General features: G+C 37.0%; 1 protein-coding gene across 1 annotated transcript in view; it reads left to right on the forward strand.

The window, feature by feature from the left end:
* The window catches only part of MAP3K15 (mitogen-activated protein kinase kinase kinase 15), an 88322-nt gene that overhangs the window by 57972 nt on the left and 15960 nt on the right, over window positions 1-14390 (forward strand). The window contains exons 10-18 of the mRNA XM_071574147.1: window positions 497-647; window positions 1054-1161; window positions 2494-2543; window positions 5518-5613; window positions 7017-7104; window positions 10831-10964; window positions 11572-11699; window positions 13426-13556; window positions 13849-13954. Coding sequence (XP_071430248.1) covers window positions 497-647; window positions 1054-1161; window positions 2494-2543; window positions 5518-5613; window positions 7017-7104; window positions 10831-10964; window positions 11572-11699; window positions 13426-13556; window positions 13849-13954 — 992 coding nt within the window. The remainder of the gene's footprint in view (window positions 1-496; window positions 648-1053; window positions 1162-2493; window positions 2544-5517; window positions 5614-7016; window positions 7105-10830; window positions 10965-11571; window positions 11700-13425; window positions 13557-13848; window positions 13955-14390) is intronic.

Below are 14390 nucleotides of genomic sequence, written 5' to 3' on the forward strand. Positions count from 1 at the left end.
TGACTTTGTACTCTGTTCATTTATTATGGGAAGGAAGGGGAAAGGTAAGAATTTAAGTTAACCTCAAGGGGTTTATATCCCATTGAGGCACATCTTTTATAAGAAAGAGTTTGGAAAGTAGTAATGATTCCTGTGAAACAATAGTGTAAAGATTTTGAAACCATTGTTTTCAGAGTTTAGCTACCTGCTGCTTCCCCTTCCCACCATCTTCTAGCTTACCATATTCTGTCTAATCACCATGTAACTACTCACATAACTATTGCAAAAAGCTGTTGCTCATGAACATCCATGTGAGATTATAACTTAAGGTTTTGTCTAACTTGCTGTTCTTTCTAGAACTTTGTAAAAATCAAAACTATCATTTTCATTATGATAGCTTTTTAAAGTACATTTAATTTTGCAGTTAATTTTTGGATGTCTAACTCAGTTAAGTGGCTTTAGAATCTGGTCAGATTTTGTTTTCTCTCTGTTAACTCACTAATTCAATGCATTCTAGGTACTTGAAATCATTAGTTCAGAATCTGATGTTAATTCAGCGTTTCAAGAAGCTCACCATAGAACATTCTCCTAGACAAGAAAGATTGACTTTCTGGCTAGATATAATTTTTGAGGCAACGAAAGAAACAACTAATGGACTGAGATTTCCAGTAAGATGTTATGTCTAAACAAGTTTTGTATGTTTTATGTTTCTGGATAGGATATTACAAGAACTGGAAGACTGTAAATGCAATACTTACAGCCTTAACTGCCTGTTATTTCATTGCATGAACCAAAACCCAATATCCTGCTAATCTTCATGCTATAAAAATATTTAACCCAACACCCTAAGAACATTCTAAGGAATACTTTTAAGTTTCCTATAACAAATTGTGATAATGCTATTCTGTTGTACATAAGAGCACAGACTTTTTCTGCCTTGTCTTGCCCTTCTTTTTCCCTTGACAATTTTTTAGGCCTGACTTCAAGATTACCCATTGCTTAAATCAGAGTATCTGAAGCTGCTGTAGTGTATTACCTGCTGCTTTATTAAGGAAAAATGCTCTCTCTCTTCAGGTTTTGGTGATAGAACCAACTAAAGTCTACCAGCCTGCATATGTTTCAATCAACAATGAAGCAGATGAGAGGTCTCTGTCTTTGTGGCATGTCTCACCCCCAGAAATGGTAAAACTGCCAGCAGATGTGTTAAATGTGCTCTCATTCATTGTGCTTGAAGTTAATTTTTACATGTAGATTTTGGAGCATTTTGCAGCGATTAAACTTTTCAGCATTTCTATGAAACACAAGCCTCAGTATATCTTTTGTGCAGATGTGAAAGTTGACGTTTTACAGAGAAATTAAAAGGAAGGAATATGATTAGAACTCAAGTGATTTTGACCTCTAGTTCTGATTTAACTTATCTTGACTATGTCTCTTAGAACTGCTTGGGTTATTTAATCTGCTCAGAATATTTCTTACTACAATTGTATGGTTTTTCTTAAGGTGCAGCTCAAAGTTAGATAAAAAGTAAAGATAAAGCCCAGTATAGTGTTGAATATTTTAGACATTTTAAACTTTCACAGTTCTAATATTAGAAACTAGAAAAAATGTCAGCCTTTGACAAATAAGTGTCAAGAAATAAAATATTCGGTGTCTTGGATTATTGGGTAAGGCACAGGGGATTAGGAAAGGAGGAGGCACAATTATTAACAGTGCAAGCTCCTAAAAATGAGAAATAATTTCAGTTTCAGTTGAAAAACTTGAAATCTGCAGTGTATTTTGCCCTCCTTTCTTAATATCAGAGCAACATATGTGAAGAATAGACTGAAAACATGGAGAGGCAAAGTGTGGAAAAGGAGCATGTTGGAGCAAGGCAAGAGCACGTAATTACCTGGATCTGTGAACAGTTTCTCCAGTACACTGTTCTACTTTGCTGTTTCCAGTCAAGGAAGAAATTTGTGGTACATACCTGGCAGTGCAAAATAAAGTGCAACTATAAGCTATAGATTTATATGTGTGTGTGTATGTGGAGGGCTACAGTCCTAGAGCAGGCTGTCCTTCCTCTGGTTTGCCCTCTCATGTGCTCCCTGGGCCAAAGCTGTTGGCTCAAGGCATCTTAGGGAGATGTATGAAATATGCCTTTCCCATTGAGCCTAGATAAAAGTAGGGCATAGTCTGCTCCATGTTTTGTATGAAATATTGATGTATTGAGTCAAAACATAATGTTTGATAAATTGAACTTCATGATTTATTCTTCGAATTTAATATTACATGAGGAAATGCAGCCTTTATTTCCACCCTGTGCTGTTTATATTCATTTTTTTCCAGGGGAATAAAACAGCAATGCATGTATAATTTCTTTACCCATATATCAGTCTTATTTCAAAATGGGGGGAGAAGAAATCAAGAAAAAGGGAGATGTTAAAAGAACTTTCTTTTGCTTACCATGCTATGACTTGTTTTCAGTAGTAAGCCAAGGCTGAACTGTGGTTGATTATAGCCCTTTGTTCTTTGCAGAAACAGATTCATGAATGGAATTTTACAGCTTCTTCCATTAGGGGAATAAGGTTGGTATTTCAGAAAACAGTTACATGTCCTTTTTGTATATGTTTTTTATTTTCCTTAAGTGGAAAATCTGGATTCCACCTTAAATCTGTGCTTTGCGTTGCTTCTTGTAAAAGCTTGTTCTGTCCAACCTTCTTTGAAATGTCAACACAGAAGAGTTTGCCTTTCCATGCATGGGCAGAGCTGTACATTTTTTCAGGAATACTCATCTAAGAGGAGCATGTGGACATGTGTATTCTTAGGCAGACTACCTCTTTTCAGTCACAGAACTGGTTTTTTTGTCTATTTTTCTAAACTTTTCAATGAAATTACTGCCATTTCTGCACTTAAAATTACGAAAGACAGAAGGAAGGAAGAGCTCTTAGCTCTTCTTGTTTCCTTCCAGTAAGTGAAAGAAGGGTTTGTCTGTTTTCCTTTAAGAAAAGAACCCACGTTACCTGTTTCCTATTTGGAATTCAGAAATGCTTCTGATATGGCTTTATCTAAAACCCTTCCAGCTAAAACTTGGATTGTTAGAGAAATATTAAATGAGGCATGGATGCACTTTGTGCTAAGGACAGAAAAGAATTCTTGAGCTGGAAGGAGGCTACTAGTGGAGTTTCTGAAGAACTAACCTTTAAATAGTTAAAATAGTTCCATTTTTGTGATGCCTAGATAAATGGAAACACTAGGCACAAGTAAATGGGTCAAAATGTTAGTGCCAAAAAAGATTAGGTACATCAGGATATTGCATAGAAAAACAGGATTGTTCTGAGAGGATAAAAAAGACTCACATTTGTTACTAACAGTTCTAAAATACATGACTACATGACTACACTTAGAAGCTGGCTTATGTATCTTAAATTGGCACCTTTGTTGCCAGAAAGGTGAGAGACATAACAGCAGGAGAGAAAAGAAAATGAAGCCTATCTGCTGCTCTCTGAATTATGCAGGTGCAGCTGAGAACCAGAGGAACTGTGTAACTACAGGAAACACCAGGTGGGCTTTTGCCTTCTCTCTGAGTTCCTGAGTCACTACATTGGCAGATCTGGGCTTTCCAGGGACATGAATAGCTCTTGTCTGGGACCATTTGTGTGAGTGCAGAAGCCTAAGTGCTTGAAAAGCTTTCTGATTTGAGTACAAGCATAAATTCAGATACTTAGTGGGTTCTGTAATTCTGACAGTGAAGGGCTTCTAGGCTGTAATCTTCACCTAAAGTGCCTAGGTTTTAGGTCCCAGATTTGTCTTCCCTGACCTTATATTCTTTGCCCAAGCAAATAAGCTCAGTTAAGAAGTGTTTTTCTGACTAATGTGAGTGGTGGTTGCCATGAAAGCCTACAGTTGTGGATTTGGGCATAGAGTCTACCATAACTCCAGTATTTTTTTTCTAAAAAGAAGCAGGTTTTGGTTAAAGTGAATTCTATGTGATATTTTATTCTACTACTTCAATGCAAGTGGATGGGAAGTTGTCATTTCTGAAGTCTGTGGAGCTGATTGAGCATAACTCAGCATGAAGTTTCTGTACCATGTTAATTACCTTCAGTCAACACAATGCACAGAAATTAATCTTTGAGAAAGATAACTAATCAAATGGAAGCAAGCAATTCATTTCATTTGCTTTGATTTTTGATCACTTCTGGGGATTAAAAAGCTCAAAGAGGCAGCCTTTTTTAAACTTAGTGGAATTAGATGTTTGCTTTGTATGTGATTACTTAAAACTCCTATACTTTTGAAATTGCATTAGTTTTAGAAAAAAAAGTGGTCTCAGTTAACATACACTCTATCAAACCCCTTAAATTGTATTTATACTAACCAGCTCATCTAACATACCACACACATGGCACTGTTTATAATGCAGTTTTGTTACTTAGATGCTGTCTTGCCTATCCTGTATTTGCCCTTGGAAGAGTCGTCTTGCTTTGTCACTTAGTTCTCGTGTCAGGTGTGTCTCGTTAGAATAGAAATCGCTATAGAAGGATGAAACCACAGAATGGCATGGTGTGTTTTCACATACTTCTAAACGAATCTTTTCTGGTAAAATTTGAATTTTTTGGAACTTTTTCAATGTAGCCGTTAATGATGCTTCAACAAGTTGGTCATGTAACATGCAGCAACCTTAGTGTGGTCTTCTGTCACTTTAACTAATTGCCTCAACAGAGGATAAACAAAGAGTTTGACTAAACAGATCCGTCAAGAATCCAAAATATGTTTTTAATTTAATGCCTGAAAATACCTGTACCAAGAGTAATAGTTTGGGATTATGTAGCATAATACTAAAGTGCAAGTGGTTGGAATAAGAGATTAATTCATAGATTTACTTTCAAATTGATACTGTGGTTTATGGCACTTCACTTTTCAGTGCATTTAGATGGGATATATGTGACACTGATAAGGCAGGGTATGCCATAAATAAACCCTTTGCCAGAATTACTGCTGCAGTTTGGAGTAAATGTTGGTCATCCTGACACTTGTTTATGAATATGAAGGCCATAAAAGGTATACACTGAGAAGGATCTGCTACACTGTAGGTATTTCCCAGTTCGGTTTTATTGGAGGAGCAATGGAATTACAAAATCATGAAGTACTTTTCAAGCTGGAAAAAAAAGGCTTTTGGGATAGCTACATTAGTGTCAAAGCAATTCACTTTCGATTGAGGTGTCAGCAAACACCAAGAAATCTGGCAGAACTGTGGCAAAATGGAAGTGGAGGGGAACAACAAACTGACCTCAATCCACTTCAGATAAACTAATATTTTACCAAAGGAAACAGTGGCTTATTATTTATTGAATTGGAGGTAGGATTATAGAATATAGAAACAAACTCAAAACTTCTAGGTATAAAGCAGATATATATAATTGTATTCTGCCTCTCTGAGGTAATTAACTGAGAGAAAGATGTTTCTTTAGTGTTTGTAATTCAAAAGTATTAACTCCTCCTTGCTCTATTTCTTCCGATAGTTACATCCAGAATAATACTTTCTTAATTTGAATTTTACAGCATTTCCAAGTTTGATGAACGATGTTGTTTTCTGTATGTCCATGACAACTCTGATGACTTTCAGATCTACTTTTCTACAGAAAACCAGTGTAGTAGGTGAGTTCAGTTTGTATGGGAGTTGCATGCCTGACTTACGTCCTAAAGAGAATTCATTTAGTAAAGCTTGAAAGCTGACATTTTTGCTTGACAAAATAATTGTTTCTTTGGTTATTTTTTTCTTGATGAAGAAGCAGTGAGCTAAACTCATTGATGTTTTAAGGTTGTTACATTTTTAATAACACATTTGTTGTCTGATTCTCAGTAGTTTATCTACAAGTCATTAGGTCTGAGAAGAGGCTTACCTGCCTTATTCTAATTTATAACTATTGTATTGTTTTTCTGTATATTGGCTGTCTGATGTAAGGTTCTATGTTGTTTGAGGTTACCTTATGTGTCCGTTCAGTTTGATTTAAGTAAGAGCAACTAAATGTGATAAAAATGTCTAACTTACTTTGTGTCACAGATCTGTCTTATTGTTGCACCTGTAGTCAAGTATTCTCTGATCCTCTGTTGTCTCTAAACAGTGACCAGGCTAACTGAATTTCAGGCCTAAATCATTACAGACCAAATTTTCCTTATGGCTTATATTTGCATATAAACCTTCTGAATGATGTAGGAGTTGTTAATACACATATTTGGAGTTGAATGGTAGATTCACTTTTCTTGCAGTAATCACTGTATATGTATTATGTGGAACAAACTCGGGTTAAAGAAAATTATTGGCTTTGTGTAGAGTGTGTTGCATAAGGGGTAGGAAACACTAAAATTACTGCTACCTCCACAGCCTTAATTTGTCATTGCAATTTGTGACACATGGTTACATTTTTGTGCCTTATTCAGTGCACTACAGGAGTCTGTTTGAGAGATGCATTTCTGTTAGTCAATAAAAGAGATGAGAGTGTTAGATAATAATTTTCAATAATTGTACCATTTGTTACAGAATTTGGAAAAAAGCTAGTGGCACAGGCAGGAACTACAGGAAAAATATTGATGTACTTAAGGATCTCCACCCCAGAGAACTAGGAATTAGAAAAAAACCTCTGTTCTTCTAAACATGTTAGTACTTTTATACTTTTGGCCTTCTGAATGTCTCAGAAGAAACCACAACATCTGATTTTCAGAAATACTGAGTAACCACACTTGCAACCAAAAGTATACAGGAAAACAGTATTTGAGTTGGATCTACCAAGATTTTACTGTGCAGTTACAATAGCAGGCAACTGTTGGGTTCTGCTACAGCAAATAAAGCAATTTGATAAATAGTGAGGCTTCTCAGTGTATGTTTGATGTTCTTCATAATTGAAAATGGGATAAATATGGAGAAAGTCAGTAATGAAAGAAACGTGTGAACATGCTGGTCAGTTTATTGGCGTGAGAGCAAAGGCCACCTTGTGAAGAATCTGTTTAATCTTCCAAAAGGATATTCTACTTTGATCCTGTACTATTTATTGCTCTTTTAGATTCTGTGGTTTGGTGAAAGAAATTTTGTCTGATGCAGTTGGCAGTACTTTGGAACTAGAAGGAGAAATAGATGGAGACACATTGGAGGTATGTCAAAGGTAGAAGATCTAGGAACTCTGGAACTTGTTCTCAGTCTTCCCTGATTTTCATATCAATATACTAGATAAGTAATAAATAGCATTTAAACTCCTTAATTGTATATGAAATTTAAACTCCTACAAAGTTATTTGTACATGAGATTTGCATTCATCTGAAAAGACCCACATTTTTTAATGAAGTGGTCCTGTTACTACTGTGAAATGTGTAACTCCCTAATGAAGCATGTTACTGAGTGTGTATTTTGTTGCAAACAATCTGTAGATGAGAATTGACTGGTATCAGCTGGCTTAAATGGATAAAAAGATAAAATACCAAATAAATTCTAGAAAAAAAACATTTGCAAAGGTACTTGTTTTTCTAGCTGTTGCCTGATACCTTTACTACTCCATGTGATTTCATTTAACAGGCTGCAGTCCCAGAGATTTGCAGATATTTAGGATTAGTTTAATACACTGTGCTTCTTTCTTATCACTGTAACTTCATGTTAGGAGCCCAGTAGCTGTAGGCTCTCTTTATCATAAGTATGGAGGGGGGAAAACCACAGCCAGCTTGGGAAGTGTTACTGACCTTTTATGTGGGCTCAGGTTAGGGTGGGTGAATCCATGTCTTCATAAGAGAGTGCCTTAGAGCAGATGTCCAGATTTGTAACACTAAGTACATACATGCATGTAGCACTAAGTACTTCTTTCTTGTTTTGAAATCTGAAAAGCCACCATAAGAAGTAGCTTGAAAATGTTACTTGTGGTCAAGCAAATTGAGTCAATCTGATTAATGATCATGAAAACCCTACTGTGGTTTGTTTGAGCTGGGTGTCTTTCTGATTGTGTCTCGTTCCAGCAACTCTCTTAGGCTCTTCTGGTAGGGAACCTTTTGTAGTATTTGAGGTTTCAAAAGAGGATTAAGAAAGTAGAAAACCCTCTCCTGTACTGTTGAATGTAATTGCACATGGTGGGGAAGATGACATTGTGCACTGGAGTTTGTACATAGTGGCCACAGAATTTGTCCTGAAGTGAAAAGGGCAAATGTGCACATCATTTAAGCCCAACTTAATATGCACATCTGTGGTGTCACATAAGGTCAGGGCTCTGCCTTGGTGCAGGCAGGGTATTATCTATAGCTGCAGATTTTACATTGCACACTTATGTATGTAGCTAATAGCAGGATGATCTCCAAACAACACAGTCTGTTCAGCTGTGTAATAGTTTCTCAGACAAAGTGAGTTCAGCGTGGCTTGAGCCTTTTAGAAACTGAACTGAAAAAATAGCTTGACAACACACAGCAGGAAACAATCTCACGTGGATGAATGACACATAGAGATATGACTACAGAAACTAATTTTAAATATTTAAACATTCTACATATCTTGACATATTCACAATTGTCACCTTGTAATTACTGTCTTAGGTTAGGACATGAAAACAGAAATCAAGATATAGAAGGGAAGAATTAATTAGTTTAGTGTATAAATGAGCTAAGACACTTCATGTCTTCTGCAGCCTGAGATCTTACATTTTAGAAGCGACAACATGGAAAATGGAGCTTTGTATGGTCTTGATGGGCTTAACCAGTGCAGAGAAAGTGGAAGTTCCTACTGGTGTAATACAACTGTTTCTATGTGGGGCAGAGGAAGAAGTAACCTCCAGCACAGTCTGGGGGAAGAAGATCTAATTTCAGTCAGAATCCTTCTGAGAATGTTGTTGCAAGGGGTTGTATGTCTTGTGTATGAAGTACAGTCTAGTCCTACAGCTAACAAGTATTTTGAAGAATGGACGTGTCAGTCTTGTCTACCTTAGACTATTCACTTCTGTATATTGATACTGAAGAAGTCCCTATCACTTTAAGAGTACCTGCTGTACCCCAGATAGGATATCCTGGAGGCCACTCTGCCCTTCCACATTTGTACTGAAGGTCAGCTGTGAAGACTTGTTTACTTATACCTAATGGTTGGATTGCACATCCAGTGGATCACATATTCAGACTTTTGGCAACCAGCAGTGATTTATTCAATCTTTGTAGCTGTTGCAACAAGAGGAGGCAAATGTGAAATGGCATCTAGTATATGTAAGCCTATTGAACTGTCTACTAACTAGCATTGAACTATAAATCCCAACGATTTCATGTATTGTGGGTCTCAGACTGGAGAATATTGGTTTCTCTGCAGTAATTACAGCATTGGCTTAGGACCAGTCTGTTGCAGATGGGGTTGCTGTCAATCTTCAATTCTGCAATGTGACTGCTGTCTTTTTTCTGCACAGTTTTATGTCATATGATAGCTGTGAAAGCTGGAGATGCTCCTGCCAAAGAACCTGACAAGTTTTGCATGTGTCATTTGGGGTCAGTTATGCCTATCGTATAACAAGATTATGTTATGAGCCGTGAAGTGCTGAAATATGGTAAATGAAACTGTAATAAAGCTGTGCTAGCTGGAGTTTGGTTCCACTGAGCAGAATATGCTGTTAGGATAAACGACAGATGGGTTTTCTTTAGCACATTCCACACAGCAGCATGAAACTTGACATCTTTGCTGAGGTGAAGAGGGGGGGGGAATGTCAGTGACACATGGACATTGCAGTGGCAGAGCTGCAGTATGGACTGGGAAGACACTTCAAGGGAATAGATCCCAAGGCTGTATTCTGTGTCAGGGAGTCTTACTGGAAAAAGCAGGAAAAGTGGTCTTTGACAGAAATACCAATAGTTATGGCCATTGTAGAAAACGTTTGCTGTTTTGGTTTTTTTACTAAGAATTCGTGTGAAGCCACAGAGAATACTTGCAGTTTTCCCATATGGGACATCTGCTTGGATTTGGGAAGACATTAGGGGAGGTCTGTGTACTCCTGATAATATGTGAGGCTATAAAACTGTCCAATTCCTTTCTTAACTCTGCAAAACTATTGTTTTCAATATCCTTTATCAGTTGCCTGATTTGAATCACAGGTAGGCTGCTAAGCCCAGCTTCCATAAGAAATTTGGTTTTATGTAGTGTCTGGGATGTACTCTTAGTAAGCATCATTCACTGACCTTTGTAGCAGGAGAGCTCTGTGACAAGGTCACTACATGGGACGAGACCATGAGGTGGTGTAAATTAGTGTCACTTCACTGTAGTCAGTGAATCAGGATTGACTTACTCAGCTGGAAATACGACCCAGCATGTTTCAGCAGCACTGGAAATCACCACTTTCCATGTTTAATCATTTTTGAGAAGCTGAACTTTTTTTTTTGCCTTTTGGAGCAACTCATCAGGAGGGGGGAGTATGTCAAAAATGAATCTTGCTGTGGCTAAGCTCAAATGAGAGTCTAGGGTCTTAAAATAATACCCACCCAGTAATGAGAATAGCTCTTTTATCTCTGTATTAAACCATTGGTTTCAAAATTATGGTTGTGTTCCATCTATTATGTATTCTGCAGGCTCTGTCAGCAGTTCTTAGAGATGATACTTTTTGATAGCACTGTTTCATGGCATTTGGTTTGGTGTTGTGTTCCTTGTTTGGATGAATATATCTCGAATTTGGTTAGGAAGATGGAAACTTCACAAGGTGTATAATGCACGGGGCCGGGAGAGAAGGCTGGGAGAGAACCTGCTGTCCTGCAGCTGTACTGCAGTAACCCCTCTGTGCTGTACTAGCTCAGTACAAAACTGCCCTTAGGGCTCTCTATAATGTCAGGTGTTCATAGTAACAACTTCTGTGCTTATTTGTTTATCTTTTCTGCTTGCAGTATGAATATGATTATGATGAGAATGGTGACAGGGTAGTCCTAGGGAAAGGTACTTACGGAATAGTTTATGCTGGAAGAGACCTTAGCAACCAAGTCCGAATAGCCATCAAAGAAATACCTGAAAGAGACAGCAGGTAACACCTAATCTATTTCTATGTACACAGCTGCTAATAAAGCTGCAGTTGTTTGAAAACTTGCTCTTCTTAGTATGTGTTTCTTTGTCATTAGTTTGTAAAATCCAACTATACTAAAATTTGATTATTATTTCCTCGTGATAGTCAACTGTACTCTTGAAAAAAACACTTGGATTTTTTTAAAGAGAGATGATATATATCATAAATATTACAGTTTGATGATATGCATAACATAAATTCTAGAATAAGATATACATTGGGGGTTAAGTTGCAGCTGTATCTCATTAGTATTCTTTTTGGGAAGGGGGGAAAAGCATAAAAGGAGCTTTGGTGGTAAAGACAGTATTGTATATTGATACAGAAGACACACACATATAAATTCCTTGAGGGTTTGTCCATCAGGGTTCCTCTGAAACCTGTCTATACTTTTTCTGAATAGGCAGTGAATTCACTGCAGTTTGAAGGCCATGGACAAGATGTTTACTGAGAATTGGATTGATATCCCTAAAATCCATTCTATTGGTAAACTACCATCTAAATGTAGTCTAGAACCTTTTCCTGCCTGATGAAATTCTCAATGGTTTGTTTTGGTTTGTTTTTTAATTAGATATTCTCAACCTCTTCATGAAGAGATAGCACTGCATAAATATTTAAAGCATCGGAACATTGTCCAGTATCTTGGATCTGTTTCAGAAAATGGATACATTAAGATTTTTATGGAGCAGGTGCCAGGAGGTTTGTATCATTCTGAGCTTAGTCTCTCAAAGGAATCCAAAGCAGTTGAGACTTTCTGAAAGTCAGTAGATGTGCACTGTACACAGCTCTTCTGTTGGGCCATCAACTACAGATGTAATTCTTCTCATATGAAGAGTAGATTTGAAGATCCCAGTAACCTCTCCCCGTTTTGTATTAATTCTAAATAACCATATGGAAAAGTCACTGAAAGTCAGTTGGTTTTGAATACTCATTTGTTATAAAACAGTGGAGTTGGAGCTGTATAGTTCATTTTCCTTGAGCATCTGAATGATGACTGGAGCTTGCAGAGTAAATTTCTGCTGAGCAGTAACACTGAGAGAGCAATTAAGTACTGCTCTGTAACTCCTATATACAAAGCACTGCTATTTCCTAGGTAGATTGGAGATAAAAGTGGTATGTACCCCTTGCTCATAATTTCGTTTCACTTCTCCAGTCTTTTTTCATTTTAAGATGTGAAGTCCCTCTACATCCTCTCTAGTTTGTGTTTCCATCTCCCATTTACTATTTTCTCTTCAATGTCAAGGATGTGTAAGAATGAGTGTTAAATTATTTTAATGAACATAATTTGCATAATAAAAACAGAAATAAAGTTTTTCCAACCAGGAAAAAATGGTCAGGTTTTCTAAGAAAGATTCAGACACAAACATTCAAAGTGTAATTAAATAGATCTCTGGGGCATTTAGTGTGGGGAAGTTGTTTAATTTTTGAATTCTTGTGACCTTCTCACTTGAAAGCTGAGACCCTTTGAGACCTGCATGATGGATGCAGATGTGATGAGTTTATACCAACACTTCCACTTGTTTTCCCACACTTGTTAACTGTATCAGCTGGTGATATTTCCACTTCATGTATGCACAGTAAATTGGGCTTTGATTAGCTTCTAATGTCAAGATATTATTGAACCAATTCAGATACTTTAAACTCTGTAGCCAGTCTTAAAAAAAGAACCAGCTGTTCAGAATATTCAAGATTCTTTGAGGAAACTTCACTTGAGAAAGCTGTTGGTGTGGCCTGAAAATTCCTTTAGCTGGTTTTGTCTGGCATTAGGTAAACCCAGTGCACTTAGATTATTTTATGCATAATAAGCAAAACTGTTGTCTTTTTTTTTCCTTCGTGGTTAAGATATTTGTATTATTTAAAGATTAGTTTTATTAGAAGTAGAGGAAGCGTGGATGACCTGTCTCCTGGTCTGAAGGGAGGTTCAGAGGGGTTTTTTAGGAGCTTTCTTTCCTGTCTCTGAATATTGCCAGAAGTTAATCCCATATTTGCAAGGAAAAGGCTGTTTTTTTCTTCTTCCTTCACCTCCTCAAGAAAAATCAGCTCCTCTTTCCAATGCATGTGGTTCATGAAGTATAGTTTATAACATGATATAGTGTTCCTTTAGTCTTTATTTCATTAAGGGTTAAATGGGTGCTAGTCTTAGTCTCAAGAGGTTTTAGAATTAAGTGAGGGAGATGGATTTGGCCCTGTCGAAACATTTATTCTTGTCACGGAGGTGGAACCTGAGCTGGCAAAAAAGAAATAACCAGTCAAGAGCAGAAGCAAAATATTTGCCTTGAGGGACCTGGAAAGAATTTGGCTGAATTATAGGTACTGCTTTTCTCTTTATTAGGGTAGTGAGCAAAGGCTTCATCCAGACCTAAATATTTCATGTTAATTTGGGGATTTTGTTATCTTGGTACACTCTCTTCTTAATCTCTTGTAGGCAGCCTCTCGGCTCTTTTAAGATCTAAGTGGGGCCCAATGAAAGAACCTACAATTAAATTTTATACCAAGCAGATTCTGGAAGGCCTTAAGTATCTCCATGAGAACCAGATTGTACACAGAGATATAAAGGTAAATTTTCCTCTCATGTGTCTTGTTTGATTTGCTTTTTAGCTTACTTACTTCACTTAGTTTTACTGTAACTTGAAGTAGAAATTTTAATAGGATTTCATGGAAGCTTAAAACAAAAGGAAAGCGTAACCCAACCCCTTCTCCCCAGTGCTCCTGGAAGATTCCTTTGTAGAAAAGTACATTACAAAGGTAACTGCAAACTTGAAGGAGTTTTTATGGAGATGTCGCATTTGTATTCATCTCTCTCCCCTCCCTCCCCCCTTTCCTTCTCTCTGTCATGTGCAAACCACAGGGGGATAATGTTTTGGTGAACACCTACAGTGGCGTGGTTAAGATCTCTGATTTTGGTACTTCCAAACGCCTGGCAGGAATCAATCCCTGCACTGAAACCTTTACAGGTAAGATGAATTTAGCAGAGTTTATAAGGGCTTTCATGACAGATTTTGCATTAGAACCAAGAGGCTCTTTGGATTTGTGATGAGAACACTATTAGGTGTCTGTTTTCATGGAAGAGTAAACGGAAGTGTGATCACCATAAAAACACACAATATATATTTTTTTCAAATATAATTTTCTTCCATTTTATTTTTTCCCAGCTTTTTAGGTGTGATGGACTAATAGTTCTAAGTGCATTTCATTGAGTAATGATTGGTTTGTTGTAATTACATATGGAAACAATTGAATACAGCAAGTTTTTCATTTAGTAATCTTGGTATTAGTAACTCATACACACACACTTTCTGGATGTATGTTTAAAAGTGCAGAAAATCAACCTCAAACTTAAAAAATGCTTTCAGTTTTGAGGCATTAATTATAAAACCCAACCAGCTGGCT

Source organism: Pithys albifrons, chromosome 1, assembly GCF_047495875.1.
Source record: "Pithys albifrons albifrons isolate INPA30051 chromosome 1, PitAlb_v1, whole genome shotgun sequence".
Taxonomy (NCBI): Eukaryota; Metazoa; Chordata; class Aves; order Passeriformes; family Thamnophilidae; genus Pithys; species Pithys albifrons.